The 13,183-nt window shown below is 47.6% G+C and overlaps 2 protein-coding genes across 6 annotated transcripts; both read right to left on the bottom strand.

Annotated features, from left to right (window-relative positions):
• Positions 1 to 1,181: 1,181 nt before the first annotated feature.
• stc1l (stanniocalcin 1, like) lies at positions 1,182 to 3,341 on the bottom strand. The gene is made up of 5 exons (XM_067257956.1): positions 3,212 to 3,341; positions 2,947 to 3,089; positions 2,735 to 2,842; positions 2,529 to 2,632; positions 1,182 to 2,339 (listed from the first exon to the last, which is right to left on the bottom strand). Exons 1-5 carry the CDS (start codon positions 3,339 to 3,341, stop codon positions 2,054 to 2,056), a joined length of 771 nt encoding a protein of 256 aa, XP_067114057.1. The 3' UTR covers positions 1,182 to 2,053.
• A 1,546-nt stretch (positions 3,342 to 4,887) lies between these two features.
• LOC136964057 (cGMP-dependent protein kinase 1-like) lies at positions 4,888 to 12,123 on the bottom strand. Of its 5 annotated transcripts, none has more exons than XM_067257955.1 (20): positions 11,896 to 12,123; positions 11,641 to 11,735; positions 11,396 to 11,462; positions 11,178 to 11,277; positions 10,578 to 10,691; positions 8,968 to 9,073; positions 8,533 to 8,596; positions 8,141 to 8,218; positions 7,887 to 7,981; positions 7,683 to 7,748; positions 7,423 to 7,497; positions 7,210 to 7,306; positions 6,976 to 7,115; positions 6,802 to 6,891; positions 6,493 to 6,634; positions 6,022 to 6,185; positions 5,557 to 5,679; positions 5,418 to 5,480; positions 5,242 to 5,308; positions 4,888 to 5,113 (listed from the first exon to the last, which is right to left on the bottom strand). In XM_067257955.1, the coding sequence occupies exons 1-20, from the start codon at positions 12,121 to 12,123 to the stop codon at positions 5,015 to 5,017; spliced, it is 2,073 nt and encodes a 690-aa protein (XP_067114056.1). In that variant the 3' UTR covers positions 4,888 to 5,014. The 5 variants fall into 5 exon arrangements, with proteins under 5 accessions (XP_067114056.1, XP_067114052.1, XP_067114054.1 ...); XM_067257951.1 differs by having other exon boundaries at positions 11,641 to 11,782; positions 11,928 to 12,123; XM_067257953.1 differs by having other exon boundaries at positions 11,641 to 11,773; positions 11,928 to 12,123.
• Positions 12,124 to 13,183: the final 1,060 nt, after the last annotated feature.

Below are 13,183 nucleotides of genomic sequence, written 5' to 3'. Positions count from 1 at the left end.
CTATTGCCCCACTGATGGCTGCGATGACACACACACGCGCGCGCGCACACATTCTACCCTGATGACTTGCTTAAGTGGGGGCTATCAATGTCCTCCGTCGAGTGGTTAAAAGCAAACACCTCGATCCCCCGTCCCCTGTTCTGTTGCTGGCGTTCTCTCCTGGGGGTCTCTGGGAGGAGAAGAGCTCCAGAGGTCTGAGGTGTGGGACAGGTGGGCCCCGCATACCGTTCCTGGCGCTGCCAAACACCTCCGCAAGGAGGAGGAACAGCAAAGACAAACACCCGTTTATTATGAGTCGCATTCGCATGTCGTAAAACTGCAGATCCTGTATACTTAAGGTGGATCCCAGCATATATGCCCATGTGTGTGTGTGTGTGTGTGTGTGTGTGTGTGTGTGTGTGAGAGAGAGAAAAGCTCACAGCCTCAATAAGTAAGCTATTACCCTGTTTCCCTCTGAAACAACCTTTCATTGTCAGGCTTAGACACCTCAGTAGGGCCAACCCCCCTCTTCTGCTCCCAGAAGTGTCACATGGTAATTAGTAGCAGATCCATTCTAAAGCATCTATCAACACAAGACATCTGACCAGGAAGAGGCCCATTGGATGATCTACGGCTACACTGGGACTGGGGATTCCTTCTTAGGTTACGGCCCGAGTCTATCTCTTAACGCTGGCTGTGGTTATTCTGTGGATCCCCAGTTAAGTCCTGCAACCTGCAGACCGATGAGGTGTACCACAGAATGTGATTTAAGAACCACTGCGTGGGAGAGTCACCAAGTCTGTGTGGAAGAAGGGGAGAAAATCCCCTTTAGTAGGCTGTTACCTGGCGGTTAGCTACACTGGTTTTGGTCTGGTAATACTATCCAGTCTACAGCTGTAAAAACACGCTCGGTACATATATCATGCCCGTTTTACAAAGGAGCGTCATTTACACAGCTACTATACCTATTTTATACGATACTATAGCATCATTCTTCTACAATGTCACAGTCATCTTGGAAGAGGAAAGTTACTGGATTCATTTGTACAGAGCTGTGGGTTAAAAGCAATTGATATTTCCAGTCTCTCTCGCTGTTTGACTACACTGCCACCTAGTGGGCACCAATTTAACCAACAGCTTAAAACAGTACATTTTCAAACAGTTGGGGTGAGATACATTCAATCACACACAGCCATCAACTTCACATAATTTATTTAGGACAAAAGCCAATCCGACTCAGTGTGGTAGAGTACCTGACTGCTACCACACCGGTCAAAAAAAAGGCACAAATAATTCATGATCTTCTACACACACTGTGTCACATACTAAATGCCATCTCAACCAAACACACTTCAACAGTTCACCATCTCATCCCCCCCCCCCCCCATGAGGACTGCGAGACCACTGGGACATGAAAACAGAGACAACCAACCCCTCAAGGACACAGTCAGCCCCCGCGACCAGCGTGGGAGCTGCCCTGTACGTCTCTAAGGGCTCGATGTCAACACATCATATTCAGTCAGACCAATCACAACACAGCGGCCAGCCAGAACAGACCAATCACAACACAGCGGTCAGCAACATGCATGATCACGCTACTAGATTAAATACAAGAACAGGGTCATAAATTAACTTAAGAAAATAAATATTGATGATGCTAATAATAATTAGATCCCCCATCTTTTTTTAAATAGATTCAGTATTACCAATACTTGTGCTCAGTTTTACATTTCAAGTCCTTACTTTAAATGTTCTCTTTTTTGTTGTAGAACTTACACCATGTTATTGAGTTGTGATCAAATATTTACATCACATTCTCCATGCCAAATTATTCAGTAGTATTCGTAGACAGAATCAAATCATCACATATCAGCGTCTAAACACTCCGAACTTGCAGTTAATCATATGGATAATAGCCTTTGAGAAGAAAGCTGTTTGCATGTGTGAGTCTGTATCAGTGTGCATGGAAAAGCATTGGGCATAGTGCATGGAAAATGTGTAACTATTAACGTGTCTATGTGTGTGTGTGTGTGTGTGTGCGTGTATGTGTGTGTGTACGTTTGACCTTCTCCCCCTACTCTGTCTCACTCTCCTTCAGAGATCTCTTAGCAAACAGGTGGTTGGGGTCCCGTCCGTTTTGGCTGGACTGAATAGTGAAAATGGGCGACGCCATCGGGTAGCGCCAGCCCCCAGCCCCCTGGCCGGGGGAGGAGCCTGACCCGGAGGGGCAGGGCTTGTTCTGCAGGAGCAGGTACAGGGTTTTGGTGTCTGGTCCGAGCCTGGACACCAGGCCTGCTCTGACCACAGACACCGTCTGCTCGTCACAGGTGAGGAGAGACCTGAGCAGAGTGCTGTAATATCTAGGAACACACACACACACACACACACACACACACACACACACACACACACACACACACACACACACACTCAGTGTTAGAGGGACACATCTCAGGCTGGTATGCCTGGCCTATCAGGTACATATTAGTTGTATGGACTGTGGGTGTGTGTATGTGCTCGAACACGTGTGTGTGTGTGTGTGAACTCACTTATTGGGGAAGTGTGCAGGTACCTGCACCACCTCTCCAATGGTGTCAGGGTTGCCTTGAGCCACACTACAGATGTCCAGCTTGGAGTAACACTCCTCCTGCACCTGCACCAGATGACACACCATAGTCACATGTCTGTACACACACAGCAACCTCAACAAATCACCACTGTAACAACTGTCAGCCTTATTGGGAGTGTGTTTTACCTCAGCAATCATCTTCTGGAACTCTGAACAGCGGCGAATGGTCTGGAACACTTTAGATGTGACACCGTTTGCGATACAACGAAGGCTCTCCTTCACGAAAATCTTCCCCTGCGAAACCAAACGTAAACACACTCGGTTTTGTAGAGGGCAGGTGTAACGCATGTGTGTGTGTGTGTGTACCCTATGTGTAAACAGAGAGACAGAATTACTACCTGCGTGTCGAAGGTTGAGGCTGTTTGGAGGAAAAGTTCGCAGATTTCGTGCATTCCATCAGTATCACAGGTGGAGTTCTCCAGACAAGCGAAAGTTCCGCAGCCCACCGTCAGAGCCCCGGTCAAACACCTGGCCACGTCCGCTGAGGGTACACACAGGGAAACAAGGACCCAATTAATATTAAACTCTAAACGTTTTAACAGTGTTATTTTGTGCCATTAATCTCACACAGCTTCCACGATGGTTTAGCAACCAGTTACTCACAGGGGCTGTTGGCAGAGAAGCGGGCCCGGCGGGTGGATGCCTCTTCTGGGTCTGATTGAAAGGAAGCCGCGGTCCCCAAGGTGAGGGAGACGGCGAGGCAGAGAGAGATCAAGACAAATTTGGCAAACATTTTTTCTATGGTCCAAGATGCTGATGATAGCAACCGTGCTTTCTTCTCTGGTCCGTTTGCCTGGCTGAATGTCTGATGGTAAGTTACTGCATGGGCAGCTTTTATAGGACTTTAGGAATGAATAATTCCATTACACAGCCCCCCTGCGGGTTTTTACAATCAGTACAATCTACATAGGAGGTGCGTGGACTAAGGAGCGACAGAACGTAATTACCAGACTTTTTCCATTGAGTTTAATTGCATGTGTGACACCTAATTATTATTAATGTAGAACGTTGAACTAAATACGGAAGTTATTATAGCATAATATACTAGCCTACTTTTAATTTAAGAAACAAAAGCAGATTAAAAAGAGACAGCATTGTGCACACATGTAGGATTTAGAAAAAATACAAGAAATGGTGGTACACAATGCAATACTGTAATCTGGCATGACTGACCAAAGTGGTTTAGGAAAAGTTAACTTTAAATGTGTAACGGCTACAAACATGGGCAGGTCGAACAACGCCAGCCACTGCCTGGACTTAGCCTAAAAGCCACACAGTCGACTTTTATTTATTTAGGTCGGGGAATTCCGGTCTGGAATAATTCATCTCTGTTTTCACTTTATCCTTATTTTCATGGTTTATTATGGGTCTTTCCACCAAAGGAAGTGTACGGATATTGGAACCATCTGTGCTAACATATGGACGAACGAATCCGTCTCTATATCTGTCGCTATCAGTGTTTTCATTCTTCTCACTCTCAGACAGATATGAAAGGGCTTTTCTGGACCGCTCCCGTGAGGCAGAGGGCTGGTCCATCATTCCGTTCAGGAATTCATTGGAACCTACCTTGTTGAGATAACTTTTGACCAATCTGGAATTGAGAAAAAAGTAGTTTGAACTCACTGACACATCTGATTCCATAAAGCCTGCTGGTAGGTGCATAGTGGGTAGGCCTATCATTAGCTGGAGATGTGGAAAAAGGTGTGTGTGTGTGTGTGCTATCTGTGTGGAGCAGTCATTATCAGAGGGGGCTGGATATTCCATTACGATCTGTGGGAAACCTAGTGACCCTAGGTTGACCTCCGTTGACCTCGTTAGGCTAAAGGTTTATTGCTGCGATAAGCATCTCGGAGGTGATCGGAGAGAGGAAACGCTTCCTGTTTTAGCTTTCATTAACTTTCTTCTCATTCGCTCTCACACCCTTTCTCTCCCAGACTCCAATTCGCTTCTTTCATCGGGTATCTCACACAGTAAAAAAAACAAACACTTGAAAACCAGTCATGAGTTTGTGCATTTATTGAAGTATTAAGAAACAAAGAAAACCCAGCAATGTGACAACGCAGAACCCCATTCCAGATATTGCAGCCTGAACAGGGGGACATACACACATGCACATGCACACACACACACATACACACACACACACACACACACATACAGCATGGATATCAAAACCTTCTAAATGTGGTATTGTTAGTCAGTGACTGACTAGAGGCACTTGAGACCTCTAATCCATGTTCTGATTCTCCACCTTTCCTCCCTGTAAAAATGGACTGCATTTGTTTACGTTCACAGTTCGAAACAGCGGAAGTTGAATCCTAGATGTTCCTCGACTTGGCATCTCTCCCGTCCAATCAGCCTCCTGTCTCTGGTCTCGCCCTTCCCCATCGGCGTCTCGTCATCCAATCAGAACTCCTCATCCCAGCCAGACTCCTCGTCGGGGGGAGGGTCGTCGCTGTCGTCGGGGAAAACGTCAAAGTTGCTGGTGTCTAGCGGCCCTTCCACCTGAGGGGGAAGCAGAAGGCACAAAGCTCTCATCCGCGTGCGTCTTTCAGCCGCGCGCGTCCGGCGAGGACCCGTCCCGCTCCGAGGGTGGAGGTCGGCGGTGTGGAGAGCAGGAGGAGGACACTCACAGTCGGGATGAACGGGGGCGCCAGTGTCTCCTGACGTAGGCCCTCCCAGTTGAACCCCTCGAACCATCTGAGAGACAACAGACAACAGCGGCGTCATCTCCTCTGCTGACGGTTGTCATGACTACGGTCGTGTCTATAACAGCCTGTCTGTTGTGGGTTTTCACGACGAATCTTACTTGTGTTTCTGGATGTCCTTCACGCCGTTTTTCTGGTTGCCCAGCCTCTCCGAAGGATTGTCTCTGGAGACACACACATACATAACAATTCATTGTGAATTTCTTAGGTGTGTACTTGTGTGTGTGTGTGTACTTTTACCTGCAGAGACGCTTGATGAGGTTAGCCGCACTCTTGATGATTTTCTTGGGGAACTCAACCATGTCAATGCCTCTCAGGATGATGTTATAGGTTTTCATTGGGTCTGAACCAGAGAAAGGTGGACTGGAGAGAGAGAGAGATAGAGAGACAGAGAGAGAGAGAGAAGAGAGGAGAGAGAAAGAAGAGAGAAAAGAGAGAAGAGAGAAAGAGGGAGAAGAGAGAGAGAGAGGGAGAAGAGAGAGAGAGAAGAGAGAAAGAGAGAGAAGAGAGAGAAAGAAGAGAGAGAGAGGGAGAAGAGAGAGAGAGAAGAGAGAAAGAGAGAGAAGAGCGAGAGAGAATGAAAAGAGAGAGAGAATGAAAAAGAAAGAGACAGGGAAAGAGTATCAGTCCTGGAGCGATAGTGTCAGCGGCTAACAGACGGCCTGTGGAGGCCCCTCCCATGTCCAGCGCTGAGGAGAAGCTGACCTGCCGCTCAGCAGCTCGTACACCAGGATGCCAAGGGACCAGCAGTCCGCCGAGGTGTCGTGGCCCTTGTTGAGGATGATCTCCGGGGCCACGTACTCCGGAGTCCCACAGAATGTCCAGGTCTTCTTCCCCAGACCCACCTTCTTGGCGAAGCCAAAATCCACCTGCGGGGAGGGGGGGATTCCAATTCCGTTTTGATTCCGTTCATTTCACAGATGCTTTTATCCAAAGCCAGCTAGACACGGTGCATGTGCAGCAGGAGCGTGACACAGGACCATCGACCAGGGCCGACACACGTGTCTGCTTTCCTCACCTCCAGACTTCCTCATTTCCTGCTAGAGCCGAGGGAAGCCACTTGACTGGCTTCAGAAGCCGTGACTGCACCCGATTGGTCATTGTTGAAGCGCTGTGTTCTCTAAGAGGGAGTTAGTGTGCATGTACGTGTGTGTGCGTGTGTATATCTGTGTGTACCAGCTTTGCGTATCCACTCCGGTCCAGGATGATGTTCTCAGGTTTCAGGTCCCTGTAGATGATCCCTCTGCAATGGAGGAAGCCCAAAGCCTCAACGATGCAACCTGTGTAGAAGCGCGTCATCCCATCGTCGAACGAGCCCCTGCAAACCACGCCGGGACAGAGCATGCTGAAGGAGAACTTCCATCGAGGCTGCACACCTCCGCAAACAACTCAACGCGGGGGTCCGCAGACGCAACAGAACACGCACAAACACACCCGCTTCTCTCTCTCTCTCTCTGTCTCTCTCTCTCTCTCTGACACACACACCTGTCTCTTAGCAGCGTCCACAGCTCTCCACCCATGCAAGCTTCTAACAGCATGTAGAGGTACTTCGCATCTCGGAACGTTCTGTACAGCCTGCAAGGGAGACACGTTACTGCTGCTTGCTTTAGAGGGGGTAAGGTGTGACGATGCGTGTGTGTGTGTAGACGTCGTGTATACCTCACGGTAAAGGGGCTATGAGCCTCCATCATAATACGTCTCTCTGACAGGATGTGACCCTGCTGGCTGGTGTCCAGAATGTGCCGCTTCTTCAGAACCTTCATGGCGAACGAGCGACTGGTGTCGCTCTTCAACTGAACCTGGTTCGGATGCCAAAAAACACCCGCTTTACATGCATCCACTTTTTATGCTAAGCACCCACCCACACATCAACCACCACACACACGCACGTACCAGCTCCACTCTACTGAAACCGCCCATACCGAGGGTGCAGATGACATGGAAATCAGAAAGAGACACACTGGAGAAGAACCCAGCCTCTGCCTCCAACCTGCAGAGAGACCAGCGGGGGCTGCAGTTCGACTTTTTCGAGACCAACATCCAGATAGGCACAACATTGCTCCGACAAGGCAAAGGCATAGAGAGGGAGGCCCCCGTGATACTCACTTGGCCTTCAGCTCATCACTGTCATACTGCTCTTTGTTGACCTCACCCAGGCCCCCGATGAGCTGCTTGAAAGACCTGGAGGACGACAACACCGGAGAAGAACACGTGAGGAACGTCCAGGAGCCTCGATGAGGAAGGACAGGAAGCAGAGGGGGAGCAAAGGCGGGAAAAGTCGGTTTCTGACATTCAGCACACAATCTCCATTGGTTGGTCTGTTGGGTGACACACAAGGTCACCCAATCAGGCCTCCCGTTCCTCACTCTCTATCAATGACCAGGCAGGTGACGTCCCCCACAGCGGTGAGACTGGCCGTACGGACGTCCTCTCTGGATGGGGGCGGTGGAGAGAAAGAGGGGAGGACAAAAAAGGAAAAGATTTCTTTGTGAGATTGTCAAACTTAGCTCAATATTAGTATGTGTTTACCATTTTGTGTGTGTGTGTGTGGAAGGGGGGGGTTCACGTACCCTTTCAGCGCTTGCTCTCCAAACCAGTCTCCTCTGGAGAGTGTGGTTATAAAGACAGGCTCCTCATTGCCTGATTCCTGTTTACTGACCGTCAGCTGAGGGCAGAGGTGAGAGGTCAGAGATGTCTATTTCCAAAAGGAAATAGACATCTCGAAGCACCATTGCATGCTTGTATTGTATTGCACTTGACATGACCAAATTGTATCATGTTGCACCATTCCAATGATTTCGATTCATCTCTTGATCTTCCTAACCTGGCCCTCGCTGATGATGAAGAAGGTGTCCCCTGTAGCACCCTGGCGAATGATGTAATCACCATCACTGTAATGAGTCTGAGAGGGAGAGAGAGAAATCGAGAGAGAGAGGGAGTGTGAGAGAAAGAGAGTGAGAGATCATAAGAGAACAGAATAGGGAGAGTTATATAACAAAAACATGTCGAACGCTCGATGAGTGCAACATTTTACCCTGAGTGTTATGTGTGTTTGAGAGCTGTTCCAGTGTCTCTAAGTGTAATGGCATGCACACATACACATACACACACACAAAAGCTAGATCAGATGGAGAGAACAGCTCGTAACCAGAGCCAGTCTGGATTATACACTGATACTTCGGTGTGTATGCTTGGAGACAGTCCGAAAATCCCCACCTCCTCCATGACATCTGCCACCTTACTGAGAACATCCTCTGGCAACGACTGGAACGAAGGAACACTGAGAGAGAGAGAGAGAGAGAGAGAGAGAGAGAGAGAGAGAGAGAGAGAGAGAGGAGAGAGAGAGAGAGAGAGAGACAGAGAGAGAGAGAGAGAGAGAGAGGGAGAGAGAAAGAGAGAGAGAGAGAGAGAGAGACAGAGAGAGAGAGACAGAGAGAGAGAGAGAGAGAGAGAGAGAGAGGGAGAGGGAGAGAGAGAGAGAGAGAGAGAGAGAGAGAGAGAGAGAGAGAGAGAGAGAGAGAGAGAGAGAGAGAGAGAGAGAGAGAGAGAGGATAATGTACAAAGTAGGGTTTCTGTCCACCATTGGATACGTGTGGTGTGGACACATGTATCGAGGGCTTATACATGGCGTGTATTTACAACGGTTGTTACCTGTGGATGAACTCCATGTACTGGGAGTGTTTAATGAGGCCAGTTCGCATCATAATGGTCTGGAAGCCTTGTCTGTCGATTGCCCACAATGTTATATCTGTCAGGGCTGGAGGCAGGAGGAGAGAGGGAGACACAGATAGAGAGATACAGAGGGAGAGAGAGAAAGAGATGTGAAGGACCTTGGCATCAGCTCGAACAAAGAAAACCCTCGCACTCTACCACTTGAGCACAAAATAAAGTTGCCAACAGGAATACATAATTTAACATGAGGACCCACTGACATGGCTAGCAGCAGGAACAGAGATAGAAAGGGCTAGAAGGGCTGAGATAAACCTATCTAATGTGCACGCACACACACACACACATACACACACTCACAGACATTGACTCCCATTCCTGCCTTTAAAGAAACCATTTCACGCATCCTCACTGAACCCTGTAAATGTTTTCTCACCTTTTAACCCCAGTATCTTGTTGTCTACTCATCCCCATGGTTTGTCTTTTTTTGTCTGTTGCCAACTTCCTAGTTTTGTCCTCCTGTTGTACTGATGTTGCCTGCTTTGTTTTCTCCTGCCTGTATCCTTTGTTCATACCTGCCAGTGTCAGTTTGTGTCCTGATTGTGGTTGTTGTAAATAATATGTGTCTTGACATTTTGTATCCCCCCGACTCCCTATGTTATTAATGCCCTGCTTTTTTTAACCTGCTTGTTTTTGTTGTTGTTGCTTTGTGTTTTTTTCTGTATGTCTGTACTGCTGTGGTTGTGTGCCGTTGTACTTTTTAACCTGATTTCTTTCCCTTAGCCCCCTTTCCCTCAAAAAGCTTGTGCTTTTTTTCAGGCCATCATTGTAAATAAGAATTTGTTATTAATGATCTTGCCTGGGTTAAATAAAGGTTAAATAAATAAAAGAAATTAAGAAAAAAAAATGGATGTCTCCACTGCTTCCTTTCTTCCTCTTTTTCTTTCGACACACACACACACACACACACACACACAGCCCCACATCACCACCCATCCGCCGCCGGAGCGTTATCAAGTGGATCAGATGGCGATGACAGAGGGAGAGAGAGGAGAAAGAGAGGAAGGACAAGTAGGGGCAGAGGGAGGAGCAGCTGGCTGTGGATGATGTAGGGGCATGGTGAACAAGGGGAAGAGAGGACCCCCCCCCCCTCTCCATCTCTCCTTCTCCATCTGTGGTGTGGCTAGCAACACGAATCCTTCATTCCTGTTGGATTCGATAACTGCACGATTTTTTGAACAATTAAGGGCTCGCACACCCGCGATTCGGATCGATGCCCGCGCGCGCACACACATACACACACACACTCACACAAACACGCTACAAAGGTTTGACACCATATCTCACCCCAATCAATTAGTCAGAAAAATTGATTATTTTAAGAATTTATAAAAACCCATATATAAGTCCTTCATAACAGGGAGAAAGAGAGACATGCATACAAATGACAGACAGGAAGAAACTGAAAAACAGTGAGAGATGATCCAAGTGTCAATTTTAACTATCAATGCGCAATACCAAGCTAGTTCCTGGACACACAGCTTGTTCCAGATAAACAAATGTGAATAGATATTTGCGTATGTGTGTGTTACCGGTAACTGTAGCAGTACGGGTACAGTTGTACAGGATGGCTAGTTCGCCAAATACTTTTCCTGGGTTGATGGTACACAGCTTCTTTCCTTCTTTAGTCACCTCTACCAAACCCTCTGCAGGCACACACAAACACAAACACGCACAAACACACACAAACACATTGAGTTTCTACACAGATCGGATGGTGGTGTGTGTACAGCACATCATCAGATAACAAGGGCAACAGTACTCGACAACATCTTTGTCGTTGTGTTTGTGCTTCTTTGAATTAAATGTCTGAATGTGGAGGTGTCAGTATCAGATGACTCAGAGCAACCCAGCTGGCCCTGAGCTGTGATTCTGTGTATGTCTTTCTGTGTGTGTGTGTGTGTGTGTGTGTGTGTTTGTGTGTGTGTGTGTGTGTGTGTGGATGGAGCAAGCGAGGCTTCATTGGACACCCCTGTAGTTTTAACTACTTTGATCAAAGTGCCAGACCATGAGCTCACCGTGACATCACCTGATATACGGTGTCTCTCCGCCTCCCATTCTCCCCTCTCCCCCTCCTCCCCCTCCCTGTCTCCTGGCATCCCTCTCCCCTCTAACCTTCCCCGCTACCTCACCCTCCAGCACGTAGACCAGGGAGCCATCATCTCCCTCCTGGATGACACAGCAGCCCTGGGCCAGACTGGTAGGGTGCATGCAGTCCATTATGGTCAGAATCTGGGAAAAGAACGGACGCCATATCAGCTCTCACTGGCTCGATCTCGGCTTCCCATTCCAAAGAGAGTCACCGAGAACGACGGCTAGCTTGTGGACAGTGAGGCCTTTTGTTGGTTACCTGTCCATGTTCTAGATGCTTCATGAAGTCATTCTCCAACAGAGCCCTCTGAATCAGATCTCTAGACCTACAGAAGGAATTGAGAAGCCATTGGTATGTGTGTGTGTGCCAGAGAGAGAGAGAGAGAGAGAGAGAGAGAGAGAGAGAGAGACAGAGAGAGACAGAGACAGAGACAGAGACAGAGAGAGCGTGTGAAAGAGCGAGTGGGAGAGAGACAGGATGGGACTGAGCTCGCGTGTACTCACTCTTTGCTCTTGCTGTAGCTGGTGAGGGTGACATGTTTGAGCTGGGCTGGATCCAGAGCTGTGGGCTCGGCAGAAATGGCCTGTCTCTTGGTGCGCTGCGGTTCATCAGGCACCGTAGTGGACGGACCGGGTCCTAAAGGGTCTATACCCGTAGCGTCACACCGTCCAATTAGCACCCCATAATCATGAAACCACCACATCACAACATCTACACACTATCTCGTAGCGTGTGCGTTTGTGTGTGTCGTTGTCGGCTTTAGCAGTAGGGGTGAGGACAGATAGGCTACCTGTACTCTCAGAATCCTCCGTGTGACCAGGATGTTGGAGAGCGTTGCGGTGTTTGTCCAGTTCGGTCTGTAACTGGCGAATCAGGTCATCTTTAGTGTCCAGCTCGAGTTCCAGCTCATCTATGAGGGAGTCTCGTTGCCGAAGCTCCTCAATCTTCATCTGCAATGCGAACTGCATATCCCGCAGGGTACCCATATCTCTGAATGGATACACACACACACACACACCTGCACGTTATACACACACACACACACACACACACCTGCACGTTATACACACACACACACACACACACACCTGCACGTTATACACACACACACGTTTACAATTTATGCACACACACGGAGTCAAATATCATTTTCTCTCACTTACACACCTAGACACCCACGCCCACCCACACCTGCACGTTACATACTCAATCGCACACAAGTTTAAATCATACACCACCCCACACACACAGGGTAAGAAACACATAGGACCAGCCTGTACTCACTTGTTGGTGTGGCAAATGTACTTTTGTTGTAGGGCAAGAGGAGGTTACTCCTTATATCCGTTCTGATGAGACACTCTCAAAGATATTCCATTTACGGACCAAATCTTAACTGTAGCCTAAAGATCGAACGTGATGATTTATCAGCGACCAAAGATATCACATTTCGAATTTGATGATAAAACTGACATATGTAAATCAAATCAATAAATCTACAATGAAAAGCTTACCAACTCATCCTTTTTCGTGCAGCGTTGCAAGCGTGGGTCAGAGCGCTTGAGTGACAGATTGCAGTTGCGCGTGAGCGTTCCCAGCAAGCGCTCCGTTTTTCCCAATCGGGGACGTAGTCTACGGTTTTAAAGTGAGATGCTTCAAACTCTTAATATGTGAACCTTTTATATAAATCTATTTTTTACATTAGTCAGCTGTGCAATATTCCGTTAAATTTTCCATATGTCACATCATTACCTTTGAAATGTATGTCACGTTTTTCTTTGCCCATTTTTTTTTATCTTTTGTTATTATTATATATGTCAATTATGTCTAAGTACATTTAAAAAAAGTAAAGTTACTCAAAACTCATTTTGAAGTCTTCTTCGGATTTTTTAAAGTCACATTGCAGCAATAAGTGATGAACGTACAAATGGGTACGTTTCCTGTCCCTCAAGAGAATGTGCCGCCACCAATCGTTGCTGGATTTACTTTATCATCATGGCGGATTCCTTCAACAGGCACAAGTCAGTCAAACTGGAATTGTATCCTTTC

The sequence above is a fragment of the Osmerus mordax genome, chromosome 20 (genome assembly GCF_038355195.1).
Source record: "Osmerus mordax isolate fOsmMor3 chromosome 20, fOsmMor3.pri, whole genome shotgun sequence".
Taxonomy (NCBI): Eukaryota; Metazoa; Chordata; class Actinopteri; order Osmeriformes; family Osmeridae; genus Osmerus; species Osmerus mordax.
Note: the sequence above shows the minus strand (reverse complement) of the source record. Positions and strands in the feature narration are given on the sequence as shown.